This window comes from Mauremys mutica, chromosome 12 (genome assembly GCF_020497125.1).
Source record: "Mauremys mutica isolate MM-2020 ecotype Southern chromosome 12, ASM2049712v1, whole genome shotgun sequence".
In the NCBI taxonomy this organism is placed as follows: Eukaryota; Metazoa; Chordata; order Testudines; family Geoemydidae; genus Mauremys; species Mauremys mutica.
In genome coordinates, this window is record NC_059083.1 from 50583464 (window position 1) to 50602751 (window position 19288).

General features: G+C 47.0%; 3 protein-coding genes across 3 annotated transcripts; 2 read left to right on the forward strand and 1 right to left on the reverse strand.

Moving 5' to 3' along the window:
• Positions 1-1487: 1487 nt before the first annotated feature.
• On the forward strand, positions 1488-2438 carry LOC123346904 (olfactory receptor 1020-like). The gene has a single exon (XM_044984349.1). It carries the CDS (start codon positions 1488-1490, stop codon positions 2436-2438), a length of 951 nt encoding a protein of 316 aa, XP_044840284.1.
• An 11147-nt stretch (positions 2439-13585) lies between these two features.
• Positions 13586-15388, reverse strand: LOC123346268 (probable ATP-dependent RNA helicase DDX27). Its single transcript, XM_044983577.1, has one exon. It carries the CDS (start codon positions 15373-15375, stop codon positions 13654-13656), a length of 1722 nt encoding a protein of 573 aa, XP_044839512.1. The 5' UTR covers positions 15376-15388; the 3' UTR covers positions 13586-13653.
• A 14-nt stretch (positions 15389-15402) lies between these two features.
• LOC123346269 (probable ATP-dependent RNA helicase DDX27) lies at positions 15403-17750 on the forward strand. Its single transcript, XM_044983578.1, has one exon. It carries the CDS (start codon positions 15409-15411, stop codon positions 17680-17682), a length of 2274 nt encoding a protein of 757 aa, XP_044839513.1. The 5' UTR covers positions 15403-15408; the 3' UTR covers positions 17683-17750.
• Positions 17751-19288: the final 1538 nt, after the last annotated feature.

The following is a 19288-nucleotide window of genomic DNA, read 5'->3' on the forward strand; positions in this document are numbered from 1 at the left end:
AGGGTTAGGGCAATGGGGTTGTGGGGGACTCCCAGCAGTGACAACGGAGGTACAGGTGGCTCCCTAGATGGCCAAGGGGTCCAAGACACCATGGTGCAAGGTGCAGGGAAGGCGACTGCTATGACCCAGCAGAGCAGAGATCTGTGAACGAGGCTGCGAGGAGGAGGAGAACGATGAGCCACGGGCCATAGCAGAGACTACCCAATAGTTGAATGGCTCCGTCTATGGGTAGAAGCCATCCAGCAGCGGAGTGGCCTCTCCCATCGCCAGGGACGAATCCTCATCCTCGCTGACCAGGGAGTGGCTCTAGGTTCTTTCCCTCTAGGACTAGAGCCTGCCCCACCCCTTGCACTTGTAGGGATGGCTGTCACCATTGTGTGAGAGCTGTGGGACCACTGACACCCATCCCTGCTGGTGCACGGCGTGGGGTAAGGCTGGGCTAATGCTGTCCATGACCAATATTTTCTGTTGTTGGTTTCAATGTCTCAGCTGATAGCAATGTTTACCAACATCTACCCATTGAAACCAAATCCTGCCGAGCCATGAACTCTATAATTTCATAATCAGTTTCAACCAAGCTGCCTTCCACTTTCAAATTCTCAGCCAATTCCTCCCTATTTATCAAAATCAAATCTGCAACAGCCTCTTCCCCTAGTAGGTTTCTCCACCTTCTGAAATTAAAAATTGCCTCCAATTTGGCAGATTTGAAAAAATGGCAGATACGACAGTCACAAAAAGAGAGAGAGAATTAATATTTTTAACCAAATACCTGCCCCTTGAAATTTCCACTACATGCATCCGATGAAGTGGGTATTCACCCACGAAAGCTCATGCTCCAAAACTTCTGTTAGTCTATAAGATGCCAAGGGGCGGCTCCAGGCCCCAGCATGCCAAGCGCGTGCTTGGGGCGGCATGCCGCGGGGGGGGCGCTCTGCCGGTCGCCAGAAGGGCGGCAGGTGGCTCCGGTGGACCTCCCGTAGGCATCCCTGTGGAGGGTCCGCTTCTCCTGTGGCTTCGATGGAGCATCCGCAGGCATGCCTGCGGGACTTCCACCGGAGCTGCGGGACTGGCGACCGGCAGAGCGCCCTATGGCATGCCGCTGTGCTTGGGGCGGCGAAGTGGCTAGAGCCGCCCCTGAAGGTGCCACAGGACACTTATCTACCTAATGTGTCTCCTCTATCTGTGTTTCCGTGCTGTTGTGGCTGAGCCCTAACACCATTGTATCTGAGTGCTTGGTGCCATCTGTCAAGGTACTACACAAGTTTCCAGAGAGATTAACAATTGGTTTAACCTGCAGTTTGCTCAGATATGAAATCTGTCCCAGGGATCAAGAGAGATGGCATTTCCCCTCCGCTGTCTTCCATTCTCAACTCAGCTATTTTTTCAGTAACCAGCAGAGGGAGACAATGAAAACAATGCTGATATTTATTGAGTGAATTTTGTTCATTTATGTCACAGAGTAAATTTCTTACCCATAGGCACACCTCATGGCAAGCCCAGAACAGGGAAATGAAACGTCCATCACAGAATTCATCCTCCTGGGATTTGGGACTCTCCCTGAACTGCAAATCCTTCTTTTCCTGCTGTTTCTCGTGATCTACATTGCAACCATGGCTGGGAACATCCTCATCGTGACCTTAGTTGTGACTGATCAGCACCTTCACACTCCCATGTACTTCTTCCTGGGGAACTTGTCCTCCTTGGAGACCTTCTACACCTCCACCATCCTACCCAGGATGCTGGCCAGTCTCCTGACTGAGGACAGGACTATTTCATTTAGTGGGTGTCTCACACAATATTATTTCTTTGGTTCTCTGGCAGGTACAGAATGTTTTCTCTTATTGGTGATGTCTTATGATCGGTATTTAGCGATATGCAATCCAATGCACTATGCAGCCCATATGAGTGGCAGGGCCTGGCTCCAGCTCGCAGGTGGTTCTTGGCTAGGTGGCTTCCTAGGTAGTAGCATAACAACACTGTCAACATCCCAGTTGTCTTTCTGTGGTCCCAATGGTATTGACCATTTCTTTTGTGATCTTATCCCCCTTGTAAAGCTCTCCTGCAATGATCCTCAGCTTATGGAAATGTTGGCTTTCACACTCAGCTTGATTTTCTTACTGGTCCCGTTCCTACTTACCTTGATGTCCTACATTTGCATCATTGGGACCATCCTGAGAATCCCTTCCACCACTGGGAGGCAAAAGGCCTTTTCTACCTGCTCCTCCCACCTCATTGTGGTGACCATATTTTATGGAACTCTACTGATTGTCTATATGTTCCCAACAGCCAGCACATTGAGACACTTCAAGAAAGTTCTCTCTGTCTTCTACACTGTCCTGACTCCCCTGGTCAATCCCCTCATCTACAGCCTGAGAAATAAAGAGGTCAAGGAGGCCCTAAGGAAAGCTTGCAGGAAATGCAGGTTTGAACAATGCTAGCTGATCTGTTTCCTTAGGTTAAAATGAAATAGATTTAATATGGAGTGAATTGGGGTCAGTATCAAAGTCTACTAAAGTAGAAGGTCACGTTTCCATTCGCTGCCATTTTTTGATTTCTTGTCATGCTTTTGCAGAGTCACAGCCCTGGGACAAATGAAGGTGCATAGACCTTTTAAAAGCCTGTGACCCTGTTCTTTTTAGGACTGATATCAAATGCCACTGGTGGTTACTACTGGGATGGTGGGAGACTTGAACTGGTGGCTGATCAAAGTTCAGACAATGCAGGGAGATTGTGCTCAGGATAAATGGACGTAGCTGGAATGCTGAGCATCCATCCCTTATAGGGTGAGATACACCCAGACACAAACAACACCTACATTATAAAAATGCAAGATTGCAACATCACCATGGAACTCCAACAACAGGAAATTGTACAATTAACTTCTTTTTCTTATTGTTTATTTCATCCCCAGGCTCCTTTCCAAAGGGACAGAAAAGCAAAAGGAAACCCTCCAACCTGTGCCACAGGACACCGGCCCAGGCCTCTTATTTGCCCGTTTTCAAAAGTGACTTAGGGCCAGATTTCTAAAGGTATTTAGATGCCTGGCACACGAGTCAGACATGAGAACATCTACCTTCCCCAGATTTCTGCATCTTTCTGGGGCTATGGCGTGCGGATGCCTTGTGTGAGGCTGCAGAGGGCATGTTGAGAGGCAGAAACATTGGGACTTATGGCACGTTTAAAGTAAAAATTTAGTGACTACACGGTTTCCTGGCAGCTGAGTAGGGTTTTGTGAATCCCAGGGAGCTGGATTCTGGGATTCAGGCCTAAAGTGGAAGCTTTGTGACTCTAACCCTAGTTCCACATCCTTATCCTCACGTTATAGCTGAGAAACGAAGGCAGAAAGAGGTGACGTAACCTGCCCAGACTCACTCAGTGGGTTAGTGGTGGGGAAATGCATAGAAATCAGTTATCCAGAGCCCTAATCCAATACTCTGCGCCACTGTGTCCAGTTGTAATTGGCAATGGCACCTAACAGTGTTGGGTGCTGAAGGAATAGTAATCCACACCATGTAGAGTCAAGCACAGGAGTTTATTACACACAGCGCTGGTGGAGCTTATCAGGCTCAGAGACACTGCAGAACAATTAATTACAATAGATTATATAGGGTGCTCATTGGAAGGGGAGAAGCGACTAGGAATGGGTTTTCCCAAGCCCCTGGATAGGTTCTGGCAGCAAGACAAGATAAACGTGATAAGCCAATGGTCTAAAAGATTACATAATGGCTCCATCCATGGCCCAAATTAACATATTGCTGACACGCAGATAATTACCCCCAAACTATGTCTATTCAAGTGTATAGTTTAAATCCTAATTTTGGAATCCAGGGGAATGAGGTAGCAGCTCTCCTGGTTGACCAACAGGTACATTCCTGGAGATTTAAAACAAAAAAGCAGTAATTAGTATTTAACAATAACAATTGTTTATAAGTTTACCTTTGCATTTCTGTGGGGCTAGGACTGGCATCCATCTCTGAGGGGAGGGTATCATAACTTATGTCAATTATATTAGGTCTCTCCCTGAACTCTGTCTGGGATCTGAGGGGTATTGTACCCCTATCTCCACCCTGCATTAGGGAGTAACCGTGAGGCCTTTCTCAGAGCTTCATGTGTCTATAACTTGCGATAAGGATGCCCAGTTACATTCACAGTTATGCTGACTCTGCTCACTGACTTGAAACACACAAGGTTATCTGTTTACCCCAGCTTTCTCTTAGCTACATACTGTTCTTTGTTAGCTAGTCTTCCTCTGGGCCTATATGAAAAGTTCTTAGCAGAAACTGTAGTTAAGATTTTACATCCACAGCAAATGGATTTTGGCTCTTCAGATGCCCAACTCCCATTCACTGTCCGTAGGATTTGCCTGTTTAACATTACCTCTTATGGGAAAAGCCAGCTTGTACATTTATAGCCAAACCACTATCCTGAGAATTTGTTCCAAACCCAGGCGATGTTTTCTACCAGTTCCTTCTCATGTTTTACCATTTTTAGGTGTCGCTAATAATTGTGTCTCTGTTACTAAAAGTATCATGCAATAAAAGAACTAAACTAACTCTTCTCTTTCTGTCGTCTTTGTTGTCGTACCTCCCGTTATCTACCCCCATCATAACCAGTGTGAGGAATACATGTGTCAAGGTTTGGCTACAAATAAAAGTTGCACCACTTTAACTGTACCAGAGTATCCTTGCCTCTGACGGGGCCGCATGCCCTTGGGCTGGAGAGCCTGGGGCCAAGCCAGACCTGATTAGACAAGATTGAATTCCTGAGGGGAATCAGCCAATGTTCAATAAAAGGCAGAAGGGGGCTAGAGCAGTGGCTCTCAACCAGGGTATGTGTATCTCTGGGAGCACACAGAGGTCTTCCAGGGGGTAAATCAACTCATTTAGATATTTGCCTAGTTTTACACAGGCTACATGAAAAGCACTAGCAAAGTCAGTACAAACTAAAATTTCATACAGACCAAATGAAAAAGTCAGCAATTTTTCCGACATAGTGTGGCTGTGACACATTTGTATTTTTATGCAGGGCCGCCCAGAGCGGGGGTCAAGAGAGGCAATTTGCCTCAGGCCATGGGCCCCCAGGGGCCCCCACGAGAGTTTTTCAGTGCCCCTGGAGCGGGGTCCTTCACTCGCTCCAGGGGACCCAGAAAACTCTTGCGGGGCCAGGCTCAGGAGCTTCTTCCGCTCCCGGTCTTCGCCTGTGGGGGATCCTTCCGCTCCAGGGAGGAAGGACCCCCCACTGGCGAATTATCGCCTAAGCGGGACCCGCCGCCGAAGTTCAGCTCGGTCTTCGGCAGTAATTCGGCGGCGGGGGGCCCTTCCGTTCTGGGACCCGCCACCGAAGTGCCCCAAAGACCTGCCGTGGGGGCTCCCCGCCGCCGAATTACCACCAAAGACTGGGCTGCACTTCGGCGGTGGGTCCCGCTTCGGTGGTAATTCGTCGGCATGGGGGCGCCCGCCGCGGGTCTTCCGGGCACTTCAGCGGCGGGTCCCGGAACGGAAGGGCCCCCCGCTGCTGAAGACCCCAGGCTTCCGGAATCCTCTGGGCGGCCCTGTTTTTATGTCTGATTTTGTACGCAGGTAGTTTTTAAGTGAGGTGAAACTGGGGTGCACAAGACAAAACAGACTCATGAAAGGGGTACAGTAGTCTAGAAAGGTTGAGAGCCACTGGGCAAGAGTAAGGCCTTTTCTACTCTACACTGATTTGTAGACAAAAAGGCAGCTTTTTGCCAACAAAACAGTGGCGGTGTGCACACTGGAATGTCTCTCCCGCCGACACAACTTTTCTGCTTTGCCAAGAAAATAAAAACACCTTAAGGAGAGGCTTAGAGCATTATGTGATGTAGTTACAGTGACACTCACTCTCCCCCAACACAATACGTCCCCAACTAACACTCTCTCTCTCTCACACACACACACACACACACACACTCTCCCCTCCTCCAACACACACTTCCCCAACTCACACTCTGTCTCTGTCTCTTTCTCTCTCTTACTCATACACACACACACAACTTCCCCTCCTGCACACATATTTCTGTGGGCTTCTTGTGTTAGTGCACAGCTCATCACTCAGATTACCGAGTGCTACTTTTAAAAGTGATTTACAATGTGTTACTTTTTGGGGACACACATCAATCATTTCAAGGTTCAGAGCACAGTGTAAACAAACACTGCCAGGCTCAGCACACTACAGCAAAACACATCACTATGGCTCAGTGTTAAAATGCTCCTTCCAGGCATTCCTCAGCCAAATAGCCCCCTCGCTGAGCCCCTCTTATAGATTTCAAAAACAATGAGGAGTCCTTGTGGCACCTTTATTTGAGCATAAGCTTTCATGGGCTAGAACCCAATTCATCAGATGCATGGGATGAAAATACAGGAGCAGGTATAAATACATGAAAGGATGGGGGAAACCTATACTTATACTAGAAACTTGTCAGGGATTTCGGAAGAAAGTGTTTGCACTTTATAATTTTCATGTTTCCATGGTCTGGGCTTTTCCAAGAAGCCTAAGGGAGTTAGGTGCCAAACTCTCATAGCAATGTCATGAGAGTTGCATGTTTATTGTGTACATTACCCCTTTCTAAATCCCTAAAGCCTAAATGAGTGAAGCACGTTGTTGTCCCTGCATTTTATCTGAGTAACAATCCGGTAACATTTTCAAAAACACTTAAGCGAATATCAAAATTGAGTTAGGAACCTAAGACCTGTTGACCTTCAGTGAAGACCTAAGCTGCTAAGCCTTAGAAACTAAGAAACTTTTGAAAATGAGATTTAGGCTCCTAAATCACTTAGATACTTTTTAAAATGTTCCCTGAAGTGATTGAGTAAGCTTATTGGATGGGGACTGGGTACCTGTGTTTCGTGCATTTGAGGGCAACAGGAGGTCTGTTTAGGGAAAGTGCAAGCTCAGCTAACTATGCTGAAATTTCCAAAGCTGCCTCAGGGAATTAGATGGGAACTCAGAGTCTAAATCACTCAGGCAGCTCTGAATATCTCAGATGTAATATCTAGAATTAATGTGTTATTTGTTGACATTCACCATAGCATTCACTCAATAAAAAGAGAGATTTGTTTTAGGATTAGAAGTTTCTTCCCTCTTCAGGGCTTTCCCTTTGAGACTAAAAGTTTGACTCTACTGATGCGTTCTAAAAGTAAACCAAATATCAACTTGTCCTTGCTTGTTACATTCCCCACTGCAGAGGTGCCTCAGGAGACTGCACCTTCCTGCAGAAGGCTATATAACGAATCGGAGAAGATGTTCCCCATTTGGCGGAGGGTATTATGCACAGGGCAAGTTACTAGACATGGCAACGAAGCCCCAGTAGCTTTTCTAGGTTATGACGTTCTATTTACTGGGTAAATGAAAGAACGTGGATGCGGTGGGAAGTGAAGATGGTCTGAATAACCTGGATCCTGGTCTCTGAAATGGTGAGTGAGGAGGTGACAACAGAGATTCTGGCTTGTGACTGACCCACCTTAAAGGTAAATCAGCCTTTTCCTCCCTGCTGCTTGAAGCTCGAGCTTTTTGAAGCAATATAATTGTGTTAGATAACGGATTCCATGGGAATCCAAGGGGAACTGAGAAATGATCTCTCTGAAACTCCCAACCCAAAGCAAAACGACAGAATTTGGAAAAGGAAAGACCTGTCAGGTCGCTGCTATCCTACCTACTTATCTGGCCCCCCATCACCATGGTATCTGGGCACCTTACTGTCTTTAATGTCTCTATCCTCCCATCGCCCTGTGAGGTGCTATTATCCCTGCTTTAAAGACAGGGACCTGACACCCAGAAGGATAGATTTATAGAGGTGTTTCAGCACCTGAAGGCACACACCCACCCCAGTGGTATTTGTAATTGATGTGTGTTAGGTGCCGCACCTACTACTCAAGCACCAATAAGCATTTTTGTACCTAGAGAGCTTTGATAATTTGGCCTGAAAGTCACACGAGGAGTTTGTAGCTGTGGGGGGAGGCAGGAATTGAACTAACATTGCCCAAGTCTAAGGCGAACTCATCAAACACTGGAGCATCCTTTATTCCGCTTTAAGCCTCCCTCCATGCTCAGGATTTTACTTTTCTTTCTGGCACAGACCTCGCTGGGGCATGGAGAGGGTTAGGGACATGTTGTGGGTAGAGCAGAGCTGATATTTACTGCTTTGCTCATTGCTCGGAGAGGAGACCATTGGCAATAAATTCTCTTGGCAGTATTCGGATTTTGTTTTTTCAATTTTCACGACTAATGTTGATTATTATTAAATCCCTCTCCTCCCCCATTTTAAACTATTTTAATTTTTACGGTTGCAGGAAATTCAGCAGGGGGTGGGTTCAGGGTTCAGGCAGCGCTTACAGCCGAGCTGCAGGGGCTCCCAGCATTGAGCAATAGGATACTGGTGGCTCCCTGCACCACCGAGTTGCAAGGAGCAGGGAAGGTGGCTGCCCTGGCCCAGTGGAGCAGAGATCCACGGCCAGGGCTGGGAGGATGAGGAGGACAATGAGCCCTCAGCTGCTAGGGAACCCTCCCCGACTGGCTGCCTCCATGGACAGAAGCCATCCAGCACCGGGATGGCCACGGACTCTTCCTTCTCGCAGCCCAGCCTTGGGGGGTCCCTGTTCTGTTCTGCCAGGACTGCAGCCTGCCCTGCGCCTTGCACCTGACACCAGGGATGGGTGTCACCAGCCCCATGGCAGTGCAGGGAGCTCTGTGCAGCTCGGCTGTCACTGCCCCGCTCGCTCACCCAGTGACAGCTTGGTGCGGAGGGTCCCTGTCCGGCCACACGGTGTGGGGGGGATGCTGTGCTAATGCCTCCTGTGACCAATCGTTTCTGTTGTTGGCTTCAGTGTCTCAGCTGACAGCAACATTTACCGATGTCCAGCGATTGAAACCAAATCCTGCCGAGCCGAGCTGCAAGTGTCAAAGAAGGCTCAAGGCGTTAGCAGTCCAAACCCCACTGATATCAAAGGGTCGCGTCCCTGAAGTCAGTGGAAATTTTATCTTTGACTTCAGTGAGAGAAGGCTCAGACTGAACAGAAATATTCCGGTTTGTAAAATTAACACTGGGCAGGATCAGGTCCTTACTTAGCAGTTAATAAGGATTAGTAATGGCAGACTAGACAGCCACAAACAAAAAAGGGAGAGAGAGAATTAATGTTTATTTAACCAATCTTAAAGAAGAAAAGAATAAAATGTAGACCTGAAAAAAAAAAGATCCAACATTTTTGCATCAGAAATCATCCGTTCATGATCAAAATGTTCAATGGGAACACACCAATTTCTACAAAGTTTTGCTTAGGAAAAATAATGGTTATATAGTTTTATAAAATGTTAAAATATAAAATTAGAAAATTTAAATAATTATAAAAATATAATTATTGTATCAAAGAAAATAAAATGCAAATATAAAATACCATAAAAATAATATAAAATGAAAATCAAGAAATAAAATTTAAAATAGATCAATAATTTTTTTAAAGATAAAATTGGAATAAAAACCAACATTTTGAAATCATGAACTTGACGATTAAAGGGAAATTTGGGTTCCACATCGCTCTCATAATATGAAAATAGAACATTTTTTTTACAGATTTCAAATATTATACAGATTATTTTCTCGCAATAGAGGATAAATTTCAAGCTATAATGGTGGTTAATCAGCTATTGTTCTGTTAGCCAGCTGCAGGGACAATGAAAATAATGCTGACATTTTATTGAGTGAATGTTCTTCATATATCCCAGAGTGAATTTCTTTCCCGTGGACACAACCTATGACGAACCCAGAAAAGGGAAATCAAACGTCCGTTGCAGAATTCAACCTCCTGGGATTTGGGACTCTTCCTCATCTGCAAATCCTTCTTTTCCTGCTATTTCTCTTGATCTACATTGCAACCACGGCTGGAAACATCCTCATCGTAGTGCTAGTTGTAATTGATCAGCACCTTCACACCCCCATGTACTTCTTCCTGGGGAACTTGTCCTGCTTGGAGACCTGCTACACCTCCACCATCCTGCCCAGCATGCTGGCCAGTCTCCTGACTGAGGACAGAACCATTTCATTTAGTGGGTGTCTCACACAGTATTTTTGTTTTGGTTCTATGATTGCCACGGAATGCCTTCTCTTATCAGTGATGTCTTATGATCGGTATTTAGCTATATGCAATCCAATGCACTATGCAACCCGTATGACTGGCAGGTTATACCTCCAGCTTGCAGGTGTCTCTTGGACAGGTGGCTTCCTAAGTAGTGGCATAATAACCTTGTTGATATCCCAGTTAACTTTCTGTGGCTCCAATGATATAGACCATTTCTTTTGCGATCTTATCCCTCTGGTAAATCTCTCCTGCAATGATCCTCAGATGATGGAAATGTTGGTTTTCACACTATGCTTGATTTTCTTAGTGGTCCCATTCCTACTTACCTTGATGTCCTACATCTGCATCATTGTGACCATCCTAAGAATCCCTTCCACCACTGGGAGGCAAAAGACCTTTTCCACCTGCTCCTCCCACCTCATTGTGGTGACCATTTATTATGGAACTCTACTGATTGCCTATATGTTCCCAACAACCAGCACACTGAGACACTTCAAGAAAGTTCTCTCTGTTGTCTACACTGTCCTGACTCCTCTGGTCAATCCCCTCGTCTACAGCCTGAGAAACAAAGAGGTCAAGGAGGCTCTGAGGAAAGCTAGCAGGAAATTCATGTTTGCACGATGCTAACCAATCAGTTTCCTTAGGTTAAAATGAAACAGACATACCATAGGCTGGCTTGGGGCCTGAACTGAAGCCTGCTGTAGTCCAAGGTAATGTTCCCCTTTCCTTCCTTGGATTTTGAGGCATGCTCTTAGAGTCACAGCCATGAGACAAAGTGGAGACAGAGAGACCTCTTTAATCCTGTGACCCCATTCTTTTTTGGAGACCTTTATAAGATTCCGCAGGTGGGTACTACTGGGCTGGTGGGAGACTTGAACTTCTGGCTGCTCAAAGTTCAAACAATGAGGGGAATTTGTGCTCAGTGAGAGGGTGCAGGCAAAATGAACTCAGCGGGAACACTGAGCATCCTTTCATTGTAGAGTGAGAGAATTCTATACACAGACACACACACACACAAAATGTGTGATTCCTACTTTACAAAAATATAGTGTTGCAATGTCCACGTGGAACTCCAGTGTTAGGCAATTGTATAATTAACTTTTGTTTCTTAGTGTCTTTCATTCCCGGGTTTCTTTCCAAAGAAACAGAAAAGCAAAAGGAAACCCTCTAACCTGTGCCACAGAACACAGGACACCAGCCTAGGCTGCTTATTTTCAACAATGATTTAGGGCCAGTTTTTCAGGACACTTGGATGTACAGTGGGATTTTCAAAAGCATTTGGGCACCTCGCTTGCTGGATTGGGCCCAGCAGGCAAGCCAGACAGGGGAACTCCTATCTTCCCCAGGTCTGTACATCGCTCTGGAACTTCGGTGACCGGGTGCCTGGTGTGGGGCTGTAGGGGGCATGTCCAGAGGCAGAGACATAGGGGCCTACACCCCTTTAACTGCAAACACTTAGGTGCCTAAAGGGTTTGCCGGCAGCTGAGCAGGGTTTTGTGAATCCCAGGGGGGCAGATTCTGGGATTCAGGGGCCTAAAGTGGAAGCATTGTGACTCTAGCCCTAGCTCCACATTCTTATCCTCACGTTATAGCTGGGAAAACAAAGACAGAAAGATGTGACGTTACCTGCCCAGACTCAGTCAGTGGGGTAGTGGCAGAGACAGGCAAAGAAACCAGTTATCCAGAGCCTTAGTCCAGTGCACTATCCACTCCACCATGTCCAGTTGTAATTGACAATGGCACCTAACTATGGTTAGGTGCCCAACTCTCATTTACTGTGCATAGGATTTGGGTGCCTAACATTAGCCTCTTATAGAAAAACCCAGCCTGTACATTTATAGCCAAAGCAATGCCCTGAGAATTCGTTCCACTCTCAGGCAATGTTTCCCACCAGTTCCTTCTCATGTTTTACCATTTTCTAGGAGACCCTAATAATTGTGTCTGTTACCAAAAGCATCATGCAATAAAAGAACTAAACTAAGTCTTCTCTTTCTGTCGTCTTTGATGTCATACTTCACATTATTTACTCCCTTCATAACCAGTGTGAAGAATACATGCTTGAAGGTTTGTCTACACATAGAAGTTGCACCACTTTAACTGTACCAGCGTATCCCCGTCTCTGACAGGGCTGTGTGCCCTGGTCTGGAGATCTTGGGGCCAAGCCAGCCCTGATTAGAAAAGATGCCCCACTGAGAGGAATTAGGCAACATTCAATAAAGGGCAGAAGGGGGCTAGAGTAAGAGGCAAGCTCAGGAGGCTGAAGTGAGACTCGAGTAAAAGAGGCTCTGCAGGGAAAACCATGAGACTAGGGGAATTCCTCCATTATATGGGGACGAAGAAGGGAAACTGACTTGAGGAGCTGCTTTCTGTGCTACCCTGAGTCCTCCAGGGTGCCCCATGAGGTGTCCCACCACCTACACCGTCTGGATGCAATTATACTGATGTAAAGGTGCTCATGTAGGTATAGCTCATTCCCATGCTGGAAAAGGGAATAATCGATACCTGTATAAGGCACCTTTTTATTGGAAAACTGTGTCTGCACTAGAGGTTGAACCTGTAGAACTATTTCCATAACAAAGTCACAGAACTAACCAAAATAGTTATACTGGTGCAAAATTTGGGTGAAGATATTGTGTGAGTGAGTCCCTGTGAAAATATATCAGTACATTCATGACTTTGAAATAAACTCTGATAATTCAAGGCAACTGACTTTCCCATTCACAGAATCATAGAAGAGTATGACTGGAAGGGACCTTAACAGGTCACCTAGTCCAGTCCCTTCCACTCAAGGCAGGACTAAGGGTACGTCTACAGTACGAAATTAATTCAGACTTATTTTATTCACTTTTTTGGAAGTGAATTTATGCATTCGGTGTTGTGTGTCCCACTAAAACACGTGAATTCGGCAGAGTGAGTCCACAGTACCGAAGCTACCATTGAATGTACCCTGGGCCAAGGGGCATTGTGGGCAGCAGAGCATGAGGTATGGGAAAGGGGCAGCTCTGCTCTATCATGGATACTAGAGATAGCAGAGGGTGAGGGCTGGAAAAGGGGTGGCTATACTGGAAAATTGGCATTAGCGAAAGTCAAGGTTAATGTGACAAATTTTTTATGCATCCTTTCTAATGACCACTAGATGGCAGCTGTTCATATGGAATGGCAAATAGTCAGTAATTGTTAAATCAGTGACTTCAGTTAAAAATATTGTTTAAGTCATTAAGAGACAATAATCTTGGAATTAAAAATGTAAGCCACGGTTTGTGAAGATTCTGGTCTATCATTCTGTTATAGCCAATTTTCTGTTTAGATATGTATCCTTCAAAGATATAAGGAAGTCAATCCTTCGCTGCAACTGCAGAAGACATGGTTTTCCGTAATGTGCTAATTTAGCAGGTGCTGGTGCATTTGCACGGAGTCCAAGAATTTAACAGACATTGTACGTTCAGGCCACTTCAGAGGCTACATTATTGGAACGTAGGGTTTGGAAGGCAGGGTTTTTCTGGAAGAGGCACAAAGTCTCCTACAGTTAGATTTTCCAGGGAATCCCTCTGGCAAAGAGCTGCTATTTCCTCTTATACCTGGACTTGGATTTGAAGTTTCCTCCTTTCCGGTGTCGGGCTAAGCCCAAACGCTTCCGCTCTTCAAAGGAGGGGCCAGCACGATACTGTTTTAGGGCCTTCCTGCTTGTGTTGGTGAGCTCCTCGTCAAAGACAGATGATTGCTTCTTCCGTTTGGGGCCTGCTGCTGCTGAGGGAGGCTCATCCTCGGGCACAACTCGAGCTCGCTTTGCTCGGCGGTTCCTCTTTGCTACACGCTCTGCATACATCTGCGACTTCAGGATTTCAAATTGTGATCTCTCCTCTGGTGTCATTTGGCCTTTTTTCTGAGTCTCCTGCATAAATTTCTTCCTCTTCTTTTTTCCTCTCAACGCCAAGTCAAATTCCTGAAGGGCTTTAGCCAATTTCTCTTTCTTTCTCTCTTCTCGGCTCTGGAACCAGCTCCGCTCAGGCCCCTCTTCCACCTTCTGTTCTCCTGCCTCCAGTCGCTTCTTTGCCATGTTGATCTGGGCCTCTGATTGCTGCATCTCACGCTCCTCACACTCTAGACGCAGCACTGCATACACATCTTTCTCCAGCTTCTCAATCTTCTCCCGGAATTTCAGGATCACATCCTGGGGGAGGATTCTGGCTTTCACTGGCATCTTGGCTGTCTTCACAATCTCCTTCAGCATCTTGCGCTCCTCCTCACCCACCAGTGAGACTGAGCGGCCAGCCCGACCAGCCCGCGCTGTCTGCCCCACCCGGTGCACATAGTGCTTGGTGGTGTTGGGCATGGTGAAGTTGATCACCGTTTTGACACCCTCGATGTCAAGTCCTCGGGCCGCAACATCTGTAGCTACCAAGACATCGATCTGCTCATCTTTAAAGCGCCTGAGGGCCTCCAACCGTTGTGTCTGAGAGAGGTTCCCATGTAGCTCCCCTACCTGCAGACCCATCAGCCCCAGCAGGATGTGCATGCGGTGAGCCTGCTTCTTGGTCTGTGTGAAAAGCATCACGTGGTCTGTGAAGGTCCGTGTCAGCAGAGCTGACACAATAGCTTCTCTGTCCCCTTCTCTGTTGGGACGGACCCGGATAAATTCCTGCCGCAGGAAAGGGGCTACATCCGTGTTGCTATTCACAAAAATTCGGACAGGATTTTTCAGGGAAACAGCAGCCAAATCCTTCACCTCATCTGTCATGGTGGCAGAGAACAGCATGGTCTGACGGTGGTGGGAGCACAGCCGAATTATCTCCTTCATCTGTTCCTCAAAATACTCATCCAACATCCTGTCTGCCTCATCCAAGATCAGCACTTCGATACTGCTCAGGTGGAAGGAGGGACAGTTATGGAGATGATCTATCAGGCGCCCAGGGGTGGCAATCAGAATGTCTGGCCCAGAGCGCAAAGCTGCCTCCTGAGTCTTCACATCCAAGCCCCCCACAGCTAGGCAGGTTGTGATGCTGCTGAACTGGGCCAGCTGCTTGGTGACAGAGTGCACTTGAATGCCTAACTCTCTTGTTGGCACCAGAACCAGCACCCGAGTCACTGGAGCCTGACGAGGTTTGTAGATCAAGCGCTCCAGTACAGGTAGGGTGAATGCAGCCGTTTTACCTGTCCCAGTGGCAGCACAAGCACAAATATCCTTCCCCAGCAGACCCACGGGGATACAGGCCTTCTGGATTGGGGTTGGCTGCTTGAAGCCCAGGGCTGTGATTGCCTTTAGTAGAGGGCGTGAGAGGTTCATGTCCTGGAATGACAAGTTAGCTCGGCGCGCGCCATGCTGCAGGGGCTCGGGCTCGTGGCCACGCTCGGGGAGGGGGATGCGGCGCCAGAGGAGCCCGAGTCTGGGGACTCGGCGGATGAGGAGGAGCCGCTGGGCCGGGGGCAGCAGAGGCGCCGCGGCGGGGACTTCAGTGCCGGCTTCGTCTTCGCGGAGAAGGAGGCTCCGGGCGCGGCGAGCGGGGCTTGGGCGGAGGCGCTGCGCCAGCTCAGGGGCAAGAGAGCAGCAGCAACAACACTGGATGAGAAGATTGAAAAAGTGAGAAAAAAAAGTAAAACCCAGGAAAGGGAAGCGAAACATGTTAAGATGAAAGAGGAAGACACAAAGATGGAGAAGGATGAAACCAAAGAGAAGGAAAGCGAGGAAGGCAGTGAAGAGGAGGAAGAGGATGTAGAGTCCCAATATTCCTCAACTGATGAGAGTATCCTCACCAAAGCAGATACCCTCAAGGTGAAGGAGCGAAAGAGACAGAAGAAAGTAGGAGAGATGGAAACAAAGATATTTTTCGAAGATGCGTCTCAGTACGATGATAACTTGTCATTCCAGGACATGAACCTCTCACGCCCTCTACTAAAGGCAATCACAGCCCTGGGCTTCAAGCAGCCAACCCCAATCCAGAAGGCCTGTATCCCCGTGGGTCTGCTGGGGAAGGATATTTGTGCTTGTGCTGCCACTGGGACAGGTAAAACGGCTGCATTCACCCTACCTGTACTGGAGCGCTTGATCTACAAACCTCGTCAGGCTCCAGTGACTCGGGTGCTGGTTCTGGTGCCAACAAGAGAGTTAGGCATTCAAGTGCACTCTGTCACCAAGCAGCTGGCCCAGTTCAGCAGCATCACAACCTGCCTAGCTGTGGGGGGCTTGGATGTGAAGACTCAGGAGGCAGCTTTGCGCTCTGGGCCAGACATTCTGATTGCCACCCCTGGGCGCCTGATAGATCATCTCCATAACTGTCCCTCCTTCCACCTGAGCAGTATCGAAGTGCTGATCTTGGATGAGGCAGACAGGATGTTGGATGAGTATTTTGAGGAACAGATGAAGGAGATAATTCGGCTGTGCTCCCACCACCGTCAGACCATGCTGTTCTCTGCCACCATGACAGATGAGGTGAAGGATTTGGCTGCTGTTTCCCTGAAAAATCCTGTCCGAATTTTTGTGAATAGCAACACGGATGTAGCCCCTTTCCTGCGGCAGGAATTTATCCGGGTCCGTCCCAACAGAGAAGGGGACAGAGAAGCTATTGTGTCAGCTCTGCTGACACGGACCTTCACAGACCACGTGATGCTTTTCACACAGACCAAGAAGCAGGCTCACCGCATGCACATCCTGCTGGGGCTGATGGGTCTGCAGGTAGGGGAGCTACATGGGAACCTCTCTCAGACACAACGGTTGGAGGCCCTCAGGCGCTTTAAAGATGAGCAGATCGATGTCTTGGTAGCTACAGATGTTGCGGCCCGAGGACTTGACATCGAGGGTGTCAAAACGGTGATCAACTTCACCATGCCCAACACCACCAAGCACTATGTGCACCGGGTGGGGCGGACAGCGCGGGCTGGTCGGGCTGGCCGCTCAGTCTCACTGGTGGGTGAGGAGGAGCGCAAGATGCTGAAGGAGATTGTGAAGACAGCCAAGATGCCAGTGAAAGCCAGAATCCTCCCCCAGGATGTGATCCTGAAATTCCGGGAGAAGATTGAGAAGCTGGAGAAAGATGTGTATGCAGTGCTGCGTCTAGAGTGTGAGGAGCGTGAGATGCAGCAATCAGAGGCCCAGATCAACATGGCAAAGAAGCGACTGGAGGCAGGAGAACAGAAGGTGGAAGAGGGGCCTGAGCGGAGCTGGTTCCAGAGCCGAGAAGAGAGAAAGAAAGAGAAATTGGCTAAAGCCCTTCAGGAATTTGACTTGGCGTTGAGAGGAAAAAAGAAGAGGAAGAAATTTATGCAGGAGACTCAGAAAAAAGGCCAAATGACACCAGAGGAGAGATCACAATTTGAAATCCTGAAGTCGCAGATGTATGCAGAGCGTGTAGCAAAGAGGAACCGCCGAGCAAAGCGAGCTCGAGTTGTGCCCGAGGATGAGCCTCCCTCAGCAGCAGCAGGCCCCAAACGGAAGAAGCAATCATCTGTCTTTGACGAGGAGCTCACCAACACAAGCAGGAAGGCCCTAAAACAGTATCGTGCTGGCCCCTCCTTTGAAGAGCGGAAGCGTTTGGGCTTAGCCCGACACCGGAAAGGAGGAAACTTCAAATCCAAGTCCAGGTATAAGAGGAAATAGCAGCTCTTTGCCAGAGGGATTCCCTGGAAAATCTAACTGTAGGAGACTTTGTGCCTCTTCCAGAAAAACCCTGCCTTCCAAACCCTACGTTCCAATAATGTAGCCTCTGAAGTGGCCTGAACGTACAATGTCTGTTAAATTCTTGGACTCCGTGCAAATGCACCAGCACCTGCTAAATTAGCACATTACGGAAAACCATGTCTTCTGCAGTTGCAGCGAAGGATTGACTTCCTTATATTTTTGTAACATAGCCTGCTGCTCACTTAGCTGTGGCAACTGAAAAATCCTTCAAAGAGTTAGGCAATGGGATTCCATCCCTGTCAGCAATAGTTTTGCCAGAGATTAATTAAAAAACAAAACAAAACAAGAAACCTCTTTTTCCAAAATACAATGGTGTGAGCCACAAATATTCCACATTTGGGCATTATGAACATCAAAACTTTGGTGACACACAATTAGTCACACTGGTTATAAATTGGACTAAGACCTTATGACATGGTTAGGGAGCAAATTATGCTAGGAGAGGACTGGGAATAACAATCTGGTAGTTTGCTTTGCGTTCAGAAATAAGTGGATATTTGTATTCTTCTGTAAAGGCTGGAACAAACCTTTCCTTCAGGACAAGAAGCACAGTTTTGTAGTCAAGTTGCAGAATATATTGCAATACACATAACTGAAATGATTATATTGACCATGAATTGGCTAGTGTCAACGTATAACACTGTCCTCCAGGATGGAATCTATACTGTTCAGTTGCTTATCAAACATTCCAACAGACCAATTAGAGGCCTACAGTTCTGATACAAGATTATCTAATTTGTACAATTCCTGTGGCACTGAAGAGCCACATAACCATGAAACTTGTCAGGGATTTGGGAACAAACTATTTTCACTTTATAATCTCGGGTCTCTGACCTCCATGCTTCCATGGTCTGGGCTTTTCCAAGAAGCCTAAGGGAGTTAGGTGCCAAACTCTCATTGCAATTCTGTGGGAGTTGGGTGTTTATTGTGTACATTACCAGCTTTTGAAAATCCCAACCTAAATGTTAAAACACCTTGTTGCATCTGCATTTTATTTGAGCAGCAGCCGGCACTTCCTCATTTCAGAAATGACTGACCAGGAGGCATTGAAATAAGGGAAACATTTTCAAAAAAACTTAAGCAATCTTCAGAAGTGACATAAGAGCCTAAATCCCATTGCCTTTCACTGAGATTTAGGCTGCTAAGCCGTCATAACTAAGACACTTTTGGAAATGGGATGTAGGCTCCTAAATCACTTAGACACTTTATAAATGTTACCTGAACAGATTGAATGAGCTTATTGGATGGGGACTGGGTACATGTGTGCTTTCTTTGAAGGGCAACAGGAAGTTTGATTGGAGAAAATGAAAGATCAGCTAATGCTCTGCTGAGATTTAAAAAACTTTCTAAGGGAAATGGATGGGAACTTGTTGTCTAAATCAGTTAAGCGGCTCAAAAAATCTCAGGCGTCAATTTTATTTCTAAGGTTAATGCATTATTTCTTGACAGTCAACGTATCATTCACCCAATAAAGAAAGGGATTTGTTTTAGCATTAGACATTTCTTCCCTCTCCAGGACTTTCCC